The sequence below is a fragment of the Orbicella franksi genome, chromosome 6, assembly GCF_964199315.1.
Source record: "Orbicella franksi chromosome 6, jaOrbFran1.1, whole genome shotgun sequence".
Lineage (NCBI taxonomy): Eukaryota > Metazoa > Cnidaria > Anthozoa > Scleractinia > Merulinidae > Orbicella > Orbicella franksi.
The window spans coordinates 16366256-16379129 of NC_138150.1; the positions used below are offsets into that span (position 1 = coordinate 16366256).

Sequence of the window (12874 nt, forward strand, 5' to 3'; positions counted from 1 at the left end):
AAAGTGTCTTCCCCAAGAACACCTCACAGTGACCCCGGCCAGGGCTCGAACCGGAACCGCTCCCTCCGGAGTCGAGCGCACTGACCATGAGGCCACCGTGCCTCCCACGCGTCTGCCAGTCTGATGAAACTTTTACTTCAGAGTTCTTGTGTCGTTATTTTTAATGTGTAACCTACATTAACAAGCACTTTTCAGGGACAAAGTCAATTGCCGCGTTGGAAGACGATGATGAGAGTTAAAGGCAATACTTCAGTATAAATAAGGTATAAAACAAACAAACAAAGTCTAGCACTTTTAATCGTTGCCTTTTATTTCGGTGTACTAGTACCGAGGGATAGACGAGCTATCATATCAAAACAGAGTCCTTCTGAGTCCTTCTGATCTATTCGATGACTTTCGCCGCCATATCTCTGTACAAGGGAGTTGTTGATTGTTCTCTTGCAGGGACATGTGATTAGTCTCGTACATAGCACACTTTCTGTTCTGCTTGGAACGTTTTGCGTCAAAAGCTATCAAGGACCATGGCTGGAAAAACCTTGCCGTCGCCACAAAGAAGACCGTGCGTCACACGATACAAGGGTTCAAATGAACTACAAAAAGAAAAAGAGATTGCTTTCGTTTAGTCATTCAATGTAGATACAGGAAAATGAATGAAGATGACCCATTGTTACTCCTTATCCTGCATACACTGCATGTGATTGTTACCCTTTTCACGGTCAAAAAGAAAACCAAACACATCCTAGATATTCTTCGTTAGTTTCAGGTGAGAATACAAGTCACTTGTTATAACGTTTGAGGGAAAGATAGTTTATCATAGAACGAGGCTTAATTAGAATAGAAATGAACGTAAATCCATAAACGTTAACAATACATCTTCAGAAAAAACTCTGGGAGGGGTAATTCTCTGGAAGAAAAAACATATAGTTAATGCTCACCATCATGAAGAGATAAACATTTAAGGGGCAGTCCCGGCTCAGGGCGGTTTATCAAAAGTTCTCTATCAGTTGCTAATTTTCACATTATATTACAATAAATTAATGAGAAAAACGATTCTATACAGCAAAATAGAGCAAGTATTTTTTGGATAAGTACAGATTACAACGACGGAAGTGAATTACAGTTATCAAAATTTGATTTGGTAACAGAATATCAAGAAATCCAAATGGACATTTCAGTTGGCGAAATTTTGAATTTTTTCGTCATCATTTTCTTAGTTGGTATTTCTTTTATTTTCACCAATTCTCGGGTTTTCTCGGGCAAGACATTTTACTCTCACAGTGCCTCTCAGTCTCCACCCAGGTGCATTAATGGGTACCGGCGAATTCAAAACTGCGATGGACTAGCCTTCCATGCAGGGGTGAGTAGAAATACTCCTAGCCGGTCGCTTCATGCTCTCTGAACCAAAGATAAGTGTCAGCCTGATGATGAACTAGGCCTGAACACAGACTTTACCTTTTACGTTTGGCCGTACCTGATCATTTAGTGTGTGACAGGAAAAATCTTAGTGATGTTATGATACACACAAACAAATGTTTGTTTTGACCGATACACCCCAAGTTCAGGATGTAGTTTTTTAAAAATCTGACCTGTCCAATGGATCCATCTTCTCTAACAGAGGTAGCAGCTTTTCACCGCCGAGCTGTTTCACGTGCAACTGAAGACTGAGCAGCTGAACCTCATGATGGAGTCTAACAGGCTCGTGAAGCTCCTACACAAATAAGAAAACAAACAAAACGAGTAGTCAGCACAATTTGTGTTCTTGGTATCACATTCAAATCAGTCTGAAGAGACAGACCTCTCTTTGCGAACCAAGTTTTTTGTTGTTGGTTAAAATCTCTTCTCTACAAAAAGGAGCTACATAAAGTTACTCAACAAATGGAGAATTTTAACAATCAACGCCTTCCAAACTAAAATGTGGTGTTCCAATTTGATAAAATTCAGAGTAAATACTAAGAACCACCTCAAAAATGGCTACTTTTTCGGTGTAAAATAGAAACCTGTCTCGGAGAAAAGTTATTTTTACGTTGCAGGCTTGGAAGTCCCGTTGGAAATGAGTGCAAAATTGGCCTAAAGTGAAACTCGGAGCTTAGACGGAAATCTATGATTGCCATTTAATTCCAAAGACGATTTTTGCAATATACTAAGAATCTTAAACTGGTGTTAAAACTCAGAGGAAAAGTTTCCCTGTTTGCAAGGAATTAAAAAATTCTTCCAAGCAATTTCCTGTTCTTTATTTGAACTGAAATGTAATGTTTAAGTCACGCATAAGACACCAAATGATTTTTTTGAATTTCTTGTCTCGAGAGGTACCTCCATAGAAAACGATTCAAAATTTCTGATCCCCAAACAACACAAGAGAGGATTCAAAATTTCAAATCCCCCAAAGAACACTAGAAAGGGTTCAGAATTTCTGATCTCCCAAAGAACATTAGAAAAGGTTCAGAATTTCTGATCCCCCGAGGAACACTAAAAAGGGTTCAGAATTTCTGATCCCTCAAAGAACACTAGAAAGGGTTCAGAATTTCTGATCCCCCAAAGAACACTAGAAAGGGTTCAGAATTTCTGATCTCCCTAAAGAACTCTAGAAAGGGTTCAGAATTTCTGATCCCCCAAAGAACACAGGAGAAGATTCAGAATTTCTGATCCCCTGCAAAGCCAGTGTTGCATCCAATGTAGCCACATTAAATCATAACATTGAAGACAGGGTTTAGATCTTGCTGCCTGCCTGAACAATGTCTAATCAAAATATTTTTCTTGATAACAATATTCAATTAGAAATTTTATACAAATATAGCATAATTCTTAACAGATTCCATACACTCAGATTATACTGAGAGAGTGATGAAGAACAAGTTTCTTCACAGCAGTCTATTAATATAAGTAACTGTAACCATCACACATTGTATTACAATGATCTATGCACTTCAAAATTACAGTAGCTGTAAATCTAAAAAAACAATATCAAACAGTACCTAAGAGGATAGGAAAGTTCAGAATTGACCAAAAAAGTGAGATTACTAAAACTGCACAACTATAGGCATAAATGCAGACTCCACTTTCTCTGTCAGAATTAGCTCACCTTGTGTGAAGGAAAAATTTCTAACAATTTCTGTTTAACATGGAAACAAGGCACCTCACTGTTATCAAACAAAAAGAGCGTTCAGGAACACTACAGTACATTACAGGGATGACAATTAAAGACTGCAATTTACATGTACATTTAAATTTGCAGTTGATACATTTAAGTGGGTCAATGTACTCTACATACATGTATACAGTGTCCTCCAAAAACCTGTTGTCATATAGCAGCGGCCATGGCCTTTAGCATTGCCCAACATGTTTTTACATCTTCAATCTAACTTTTTGAGTGGGCTACCAGTTCATTCACACTTCAGTTACGCAACCAGTTTAACCATGCTCAAAGGAGAAGGGTGTGGGTAAAATTGTTTTTATAAAGACCTGACAGATATGGATGCAAGTATTGTAGCTAATGCTACAAGCAATTCTATTCTTTCTTTTTTGATTTAGCATACTTATCTTGGAGATGTTTCCTGGTAGCTGGCAATAGTTTGCTGTCCTCAGTTAAAGAAGCCCTCCCAAAAACGATCATATCTTATTACTAGTTTATTACTAACTTCATGCTACTTGCAACTATCTCATTCCTGGTTGATGGATGAAAATCTCTATCTTTTTTCTATCTAAGAGGTTTTGTAGATAGAGGATAGCTATCTTTGGCATGGCTTAAAGTTAACTAATATCTATCCATCAGATAGTTAGGAAATAGATAGACTAGCTAAAAACTAGCTTCCTGTATAGATATTCAACAGATACTTAGATGGCCTAGCTATCCACTAACTTGTCTATCCAAAAACCACCACTACTGTAGTAGGCCAAAACCTAGGCTATCTGAAGACTAGTCCTTATATTGAACAATAAAACACTATCCTATCTGAAACCTACCTCTGCTGTAGTTAGTAACAAGATAGCCTATCTGAAAACTACCCATCACTCATATCGCACTGCGATAACCTACCCAAAAGCCAGAGATAGTAAAAAGATAGCAGCCAATCTAAAAGTTATCATCACTCATGTACACGTAGCACTTTAATGTTAACCTGGCCAAAAGCTTTCTTAGTCACAGGTGGTGAAAATATAGCTAACTATTGAAAACTCTTCATTACTCATTTTATATTGAACTTTGATACCTGCTCTTCAAATCCTAAACCTAAGTGAAATCTCTGTATTTACATAGGAAAATGTATAAATAACTCATAGTTTTATTTAAACCTGCTACAGTTGTACATTAAAATTTAATACCAAAAACCAGGCACATCCAGATGCAAAAGGAGGACAAAATCTGGCTGGAAATGAGTTTCCATTATGTTGCGATTTATCACAAAACTTACTTAAATTTAACATATATCTTTCAAAAATCCTGTTTGAAACACTTCTCAGCTATTTAAATTGGAGTCTAGTAAATGTTTACATTCTTCAGTAAATTTTCATGAAATGTAAACAGATTTCGTGACCAGAAAAGCACAAAATATTCTTGAAATGAATTTCAAATTTCAATTACATTAATTTCTTCATGAAAGTATTTTATTCAATTGATTTTATCCATGAATCATGTGTTTTTCAAATTATGGTAAGCCTTATGTACAAATTTCTGGAAGTGGTTAAAAGTAATTTTCCGTAACCTAGCTGTGAATTATATCTGCTGTTCTAAATAACCTCTATTTGCATAACGAAATGCCAAATTATAAAAAAACCTTTGAAATACTGCCCAAATAAAGAGAACTTCAACCACCCTAATGAAAATTACATCAGTCTTTTGCAACTCAAGTAATAAGTAGCAAACAAAAGGTCTTGATAATGTAACATGCACATCTAACATAACTTCACGAGCACCACCATCAACCTGAAAATCAAAAAGGTGAAGGATGTTGCTTTTTGATATCTTGTGTTTTAGGTGTTGTATAATATACATACATGTATGCCCACTTGATCCTAGACAAGATATACACTAGCTATATGAAGTATATGTAAACTACATGAGAGAGCTCACATTTATTGCACTTACTGTACTTTTATAATGAATGATTTTCCCAACGCGAAATTGTTCGTATATTGTTGTGTTGAATACAGTTGCTTTCATAACTCCTTTAGGAAATGAACATTTGCATTCACGAAATCAACAAGACTTAACAGTGTGTTAAAGCATCTGCATCTTCTGTAATCTTCCACGATCAATTTAACCGGCCAGAGCGTTTCCAGTATTTCAAGAACCTTCACAAATTATGCAAGAAAATCAGTTTACCTTGGAAAGCTGCAGGGACCATAAGCTTTCTGTAAACCTGACGAGTGTAAGAGAAACCGCCAGCTGCTGGCAAATAGTTTGATTGCCACACTGTTTTGCCGACGAAACTTCATACTTTTCCACCTTTACTGGGATTTGACTCAACTGGAATAACAACGGACATCTGTAAACAATTTGTGACTGCTTTCCAACGTAGAGCAAGGCTATAAAATAACAGAGAGCTTTGTTATCGAATCCTAACAACATTGACCACGATCTTTGCCCGCCATTTTGGTGTTTCCGTTCGATCCCATAATCCTTCGGTGAATCTGATAAATGAATACTTTTGACCAGCAGATTCCCTTTCCAAAGGAGTCGGTTATTTGCGCGCAATTTCGAATCCAACATTGTCAATAGCAGCAAGAAACATGGAATGATTTGTCCAAGTTCAAATGAGTATCTTGATTGCTTCGGTGAAAGAAAGGCAAGTCGCAGAAAAGTAAGTATATCATAATTGTTGCTCAACATTAAAGTTAGCTGCTCAATCTTTGAATCGAAATCAATGTTGTGGCTGAAGAAATTTCGTTGTTATATTTATTTCGCGATCACTGAAACACAAGAAAAACGTTTGTTCTCCTGATTTTATTAGCACCCGTAACGAGGAAATTATTCACACGCATTTCCTATGTATGAAATGCTTGCATAATAGCTTGTTAGTGTGCTTTTTGAACAGGTAACTTAAAGTTTACACTGAATTGATTTGAAGCTACAGATCACGCTCGATACACTTCACTACCGCATTGCCTACATACTGCTCTTTATTCTTTACAAAAGAATACACTCCCGATCAATTGATTAATGAAAAACAATGTTAATTCTATCGCTATTTATAAAAATATTTAGCTTCAATTGCTTCATTGCAGAGCAGAGGAAAAAAAAAGGCAAGAATAGCGGCCGTCAATCCGAAACGAACACATTAAAGCAGAAAACGGAGGTGGCCCAGACGGCAGCTGAGTCCTGATTAAAATTCTTGTTATCTTTGATGTGAACTTTAAATAACAGCTTGTAATTCTGGAGCCCAAATTCATATCTTTTTGAATTGAAAATAAAACCTTTCACTGTCCGGCATGAAACTGCAATGTTTGTCTCGATCCTTTGGCGTGGTTTTAAATCGTTATAAATAATGACCTATCTGTGAATATTTCATTTGTGTACTTTTCTGATGCCCTTTGCTCTGTGATCCATTTTGTCTGTAATGTGTTTAAAGTTACTATCCAATCGTTACTTTTTAGCTATCAGACATCTAGTTAATTTCTTGTGAATTATAAATAGACGGCTATTTCTGTCCTGTCACCTGATAAGGGGGATCAGAAATTCTGAATCCTTTTAAGAATTATAGGTAGATGACCGTTTTGTTCTGATAAGTTATGCACTGGGGGATCAGAATTTTTGAATCCCTCTAAGTCATGTGGGATCAGAGATTCTGAATTGTTGTAGAATTATAAATCGACAGCTCTTTCTATCATGCTAGCAGATTTGGTGGGGGAGGGGATCAGAAATTCGCAATACTTTTAGAACCATGAACAGATAGCCGTTTTTGTCCCGTGAAGTGATGGGGATCAGAAATTCTGAATGCATTTAGAATTATAAGTAGATGACTGTTTTGCTCTGACGGGTTGTGGACTGAGAATCAGTTTTTTGAATCTATTAAAGTCTTGGGGGATCAGAAATTCTGAATCCTTTTAGAATCATAGATAGATGACCGTTTTATTCTGATAAGTTGTGGGCCGGGAGATCAGAAAATCTGAATCTGTCAAAAAAGGAAAGCGCGATGGGTGCACGATCTTTTTTACATTAAATTGTACATTTTGGTGAAATTGGATGTATTGTCCCTGGCGGACTCAACTGAACACTTCTTTTTCTCCTTCCAATAAGCCAAAACCTTTCGGAAACACAAACTTTTTCGGCATCAAATACCAGTACCCTTCGGAATTGTTCCAAATTGGAATGCCACATTTTAGTTTGGAAGGCGTTAATCACTAATTTTAAGCGTGACCAAAAATAGTTATCGGTGCGTATAAAACAAGGGTTTGCATTTCCTCGAATAACACCCACGAATAACTTTTTTAAAGCATTAGAATAGGACGATTATTCGGGGGGAAGGGAATTACTTCAAATATAGTTCACTGGAAGAAATACAAAGTACATTTGAGATATGACGAGTTCCTGCAACTGAGGAATAGCTTGCACGAAAGAAAGCAGGAGAGGGCTGGTTTATTCAAAGACAGTAAACACAGCAGTGGTAACTTTGATGATTTGATTTGATAAATCAAACACACACAACACAAAAGATAGTAAATTAAGGCGATGTCGCGCAAGATAGGGAGGGGGGAGGGCTTATTGGAGGGACCAAGCACTAAGAGGGCAAGTAATACTGGGAAATACGGTATTTTTCTAAATCCAGCCCTACCTTGACAGAGGAGTAAGTGAAATCTGCAGTATCACATTGCTTGTTAAATTCCTGGAATAATTCACCACTTGAGTAGTCGTCAATTTCATCAGGCAACCAGCGAGAGAGAAGAACACAACCTTTACTCTGCTCTTTCTGAGCACTAGAGTTGATTTCTCGCGGGAGATCCCGATCGAACACATTGCAGTTCCCGCAAGGACAGCACGTTGTGCGTTGTTCTTCCACTGATGGAGAAGAAAAAAGGGAAGAGAATTGCTGGCTTAATATTTACAGCAGTAGTTTCTGGACGCTAAATATTTACAATTCAAGGGAAATCAGAATGAGAAATATTAGTTGTCCCAAGCCCTCAACCCAAGCCCCTAGACTTGGGTCCAAATAGTGAAAAGTGATCAGAATGTAACTTCTCTCATCAATATTGATACAAACTCAAGCATTAAGCTCTAGAGAATAAAGAATCTCATCATCAAGGCGGATTTTCTTGATCATGGTCAGTTCTCCCAACTAGTATTAAAGGAAATGTAAGAGGATCAGTTTGAAGAATTTGTATGTTGACATCAAGGCTTTAAGTCCTGTCTTCCCATTCAACAAATGCTCTTTCAAAAACACTGAAAAAAAATCGTCTCTCTTTTTCCCTTGAATACCACGGAAAAGTGAACTAGCAGTTCCGGTCCTCTCAGGCTCTGTCTGAGTCACTCAACATAAGCGTTGCGTGACAAAAACGGATTGTGTTACAAGGAGTTCCTCGCGCGATCGCGCGTATAAAGTCAAGTCTTATTTCTGTAAAGTAGGAAAGACAGACGCAGGAAATAAACCTTGATGAATTTTCGACAGCTCGAGTCTTTTATCCGGAACTTTTTAGCTAACCAAAACCATGGTATAATGCAAAAGTTTTAAAAATGGTCAAAAATTGCAGCCTCCAACGCTGCAGTGTGGCTAAAAATATGGAGATAAACGAAAATGGAGAAAAGAATGCATGGCGTAAGAAATGAGGCTGTGATGAAAAAACCGGCACGACAACTTCAGCTATTATCCACGTGTGCTTGATAAACTCGAAGTGGGAGCGATGCATACCTTTTTGGCAGCCCAGCTCGCGTTATTGTGGGCGGCTGCCGTTTCGTTTGATGCCTACTGCTGTGAGATTTGCTTCATAGGGCACTAGGTTATAAACAATTTCATTTTCTATGCAAATATCCCATCGTGTTCCAGAAAGAACTTTTCAATTTCGCACCGTAACAGACAAGGATGAGGGCAAAACAAACAAATTTCCGACTGAACAACCAGCGTGTATCTAACAATAGCATCATCCAATAAAAACAATATTTGCAGACTGGATAGCAACTAAACGTTTTTATCTCTAAAGCGTTCTAAAAACATCACTTCACATAAAAGCAATTAACCCAAATTGACTAAACCAGTAAATATTAAGAAAAAATTCAAAATTAAGTCTGCAATACTATGGATAGCAACCAATTAAAACTAAAGAATGTGCAATGTTCTGACATGAAGCTTAGTGACCTCCCACGAGGGAAGTACTCGACCAACGACGAACCAGCGACGCGTAGAATAATCTTTGTCAAGAAAGATGACCGAAAGTACACAAGTAGAGCCCGTTTATCCAGCAAACAGCCCCTATTGCTGGGATATGATGCAAACACTTGACAAAATCCGCAGAGAAAATTTATTGTCAGACGTTACACTAAATGTGGAAGGGCAAACCTTCGCCGCACATCGATGTGTTTTGGCCGCCAGCAGCAACTTCTTTTACAGTTTATTCACCAGCGACATGAAAGAGAAGTCGGCTTCGATCGTAAGCCTCGAAGGAATTCTAGTTATGGTCATGGATCAACCTCTATCTTACCTTTACACGGGCGAGATTAAAGTAAGCGAAGCGAACGCCGAAGATCTCATTGCATCCGCGAACTACTTGCTTCTACCCCGACTCAAAAACATTGCTTGCAAATTTATCGAACGACAGATGTCTGCCTCAAACTGCATCTTGAATTATCTGTTTGCCGAGAAATACGAATGCAAGGAATTGCAAAACTACGCTGGTGAATTAATCAAGCAGAACTTCGCGACAGTTGGCAAATCGAAGGAATTTTCGCAACTTTCCTGCGATCACATAAAGGATTTAATTTCTAGCGACGACATCGTGATCCGAGCCGAGGAAGACATCTTTGAAATAATCGTGGAATGGATCGGGCAAAATCAAGAGGAGAGGGAACGATATTTCGCAGACTTGTTTGGTCACGTTCGACTGAGCACGATATCACAGCATTATTTATACAGAAAACTGATGAGCCACGAGCTGGTGCAGGGAGATGGTGAATGTAGACAAATATTGATGGACGAGATGCGCTGGCGAGCCTTGTACGCAGGGCAGGAAATCTCTCCACAAAGACCAAGAACCTGTCTACAGGCACATGAAGATGCTATCATCACATGTGGTGGGCTGTCTCCAGATGGACTTGTCCGTAACCTCACCCTCTGTTATGTACCAGCTGCAAAAACCTGGTACCAGTTAGCCCCTATGCTTACCAGGCGGTGTCGACATGGTTTTGCAGCCTGCCAAGGCTTTGTTTACGCCGTTGGTGGTAAAGGAGAAGACTCCTTCCATTCTAGTGTGGAGCGATATGACCCACGTACCAATACCTGGAACTATGTAGCACCACTGCCCAAAAAAGTCAAGTTAGTGGGTACAGCTACCTTACAAGGGTCTCTCTACATTGCAGGTGGTATTGAATTTACCACTGAGCAGGGACGAAGACGCTGTGACACTGTACAGAGGTACAACCCTTCAACAAATTCTTGGAGTTTGGTTGCGCCACTCAGCAGTCGCAGGTCCTCAGTTTGCCTTGTGACAGACGCACACTATTTATATTCCATTGGTGGTCTTGGTGATGATGATTTCCTATCTGCTGTTGAGCGCTATGACCCTAAGTTAAACATCTGGACACAAATGGCCCCCATGAGTGAAAAGCGTGGTTGTGCTTGTGGAGTGTCCCTTGAAAAGAAGATCTATGTCTTTGGTGGTACTGTTGATGCATTTTCCAGACATGCCAGTGTAAGTTGCGAGGTTTATGACATAACTCTGAATGAATGGCATTCTATTGCTTCCATGAATGTTCCAAGATTTCATGCTAGTGCAGTGCTCCTGCGAGATCAGATTTATGTGTTTGGCGGAATTGGAAGTGAGAGTGTCGACCGTCATAATTCTCGCATGGTGGAGTGTTATAATGTGCAGAGGAATCAGTGGGTTGCGGCACATTCAATGCCATACGAGGAGACATGCTTCAGAGGGTGCCCAATCAGCATTTTTAAAGACTTACTACACTCTTTAAACAAAGTTACAATTCCTTAGCAGAGACAGTTTTGCAAAGCCATCATTATAAATATCTACCGGTAAGTACATTATAGTAAGGTTGAATAAGTTATTATTTCTTATGTTTGTCTCTTAGGTAAATTAAATATCTAAGGTGTAACTGTTATGAAAAAATGCTAATTCAGATTTTGATTTTCTTTGCTTTGGATCAAGAAGATGCGATTGTCAAAATCAATTACTTAGCGTATTTTAATAAATGTGAGTTTATTTATTTTATCATGATATCTAGCAACAGACATTATGGATATAGTATCTAAACAAGTCTTGATTATGAAACTACAGCATGCCACTTGGCAGTAGAGATCATGCCGTTAAGGGTCACCAATAAAATCATGTTTTGAAGGGGTACCAGGTCTGAAAACAAGTACGGGTGGTAGTGTTGCTGCCCCCTGTTCTCCCCCCCCCCCCCCCGCCATTCCCCCCGTCCTCTCCCTTGCTGTCCCTCGGGGCATCAAACACAATAAGTCAGAAGTGTTACAAATTGAGTTGTATTTTATACAGACATTTCAGTTCTCCCTGGTGGGGAGAGTTTGGCCAGGAGAAATGCTGACTTAAACCACTTTCACTACTACCTGTAACATTGTAATACAAGACTATGCATAACATGTTTAAATGAATATTGTAAAAACTTAATCCTACAAAGAGTATTATGACATTTCCTTTCCTTATTTTCTAGTTATCAACTGTTTGCAATAGCGGCTGTCAAAAGTTCAAAGTTCTATTTTGAATTCCTTGATCAGCCTGGAACAGTCAACTGTGTCTGTAGAGAGAAAACAAAGAAAAGCATTTAATTGTTATATTACCGGATCAAGATAGGTTGGGTGAAAATTAAAACTGTCCTAAATCTCGCATTGAATACAAACTGGTAGATAAATACATTTATTTAAAGATAGCGAATGCACTCAAGGTTAAAATTGTTTGTGTTTATGTACTGAACTTAGATGATGTACTTATAAATGGCAAGTACTACTAAAATACAAATAATGTTTATTAAATACAAGGACAAGAAATAAATTGTCAGTGATTAGCGGTTAGAGTTTCAGCTGTAAACCGTTAGTACAAGGAGACTGTCATTCTGATGCTCTGGTTTTAGTACATGTTCATTAAACTTCATCTGGTCACATTAAAACAATTTACTAACGTTTTAGTCATGCGCTTTGCGGCGTAGTTGATGCGTGGAACGTGTCCGTACTATAAACAAAAGCAGACTGTCGCGCCAGCTACCATACAAAACGGTTAGCAATAAATTTTTTTCGCCAACAGAAATCACGTTTATGTTAATACATGCGCGAGTAAAGTGTTAGCCTGCGAACGAAGACGACAGCCGGAAATATGTCTGCGTTCGTAGGCTAGTAAAATGCGCAACGAAAAAACACCACGACATGTGACCCTGGCAGGCGCTAAAAACAAAATTTGCCTCTTTGGCGTAAACTGATACCCTTCGAAGCTGGAGAGTGGTTTTTGTTTTGGCTGCGAGGCCGAGTGTGAAGCGAGTTGGCAAAGCCAGGAGGATTGGTTGAGGAGTCGAGTTGAATTCGAATTCCCTCGCGGTGACGTCAGAATGCCTCGCGGTAACGTGAGAATGGTGGTTCGACCCCCAAAAATCACTCGCACACGGATTCCGCCAGCTACACAAGCTTAAAAAGAATAATGTTCTACAGTCAATTTCGGCGTCATTAATTGTTTCATTTTGACCAAAACTGCAACAAAGTGGTCCAAAAATTAT

General features: G+C 38.7%; 1 protein-coding gene and 1 pseudogene across 2 annotated transcripts in view; one reads left to right on the forward strand and one right to left on the reverse strand.

The window, feature by feature from the left end:
* Window positions 1–446: 446 nt before the first annotated feature.
* LOC145490998 (uncharacterized) overlaps window positions 447–12874 on the reverse strand; it is a 74415-nt pseudogene continuing 61987 nt past the window's right edge. The window contains exons 8-10 of the transcript XR_014049746.1: window positions 7767–7990; window positions 1587–1708; window positions 447–590 (exon numbers count right to left, since the gene is read on the reverse strand). The product of XR_014049746.1 is annotated as an uncharacterized LOC145490998 (transcript). The remainder of the gene's footprint in view (window positions 591–1586; window positions 1709–7766; window positions 7991–12874) is intronic.
* Window positions 8672–12057, forward strand: LOC145491001 (kelch-like protein 24). Its single transcript, XM_081470133.1, has 2 exons — window positions 8672–11168; window positions 11825–12057. The coding sequence occupies exon 1, from the start codon at window positions 9349–9351 to the stop codon at window positions 11125–11127; it is 1779 nt and encodes a 592-aa protein (XP_081326259.1). The 5' UTR covers window positions 8672–9348; the 3' UTR covers window positions 11128–11168; window positions 11825–12057.

Bases quoted from the DNA above. Each gene is read 5' to 3' on its own strand.
- LOC145491001 (XM_081470133.1), top strand. From the start codon at position 9,349: ATGACCGAAAGTACACAAGTAGAGCCCGTTTATCCAGCAAACAGCCCC.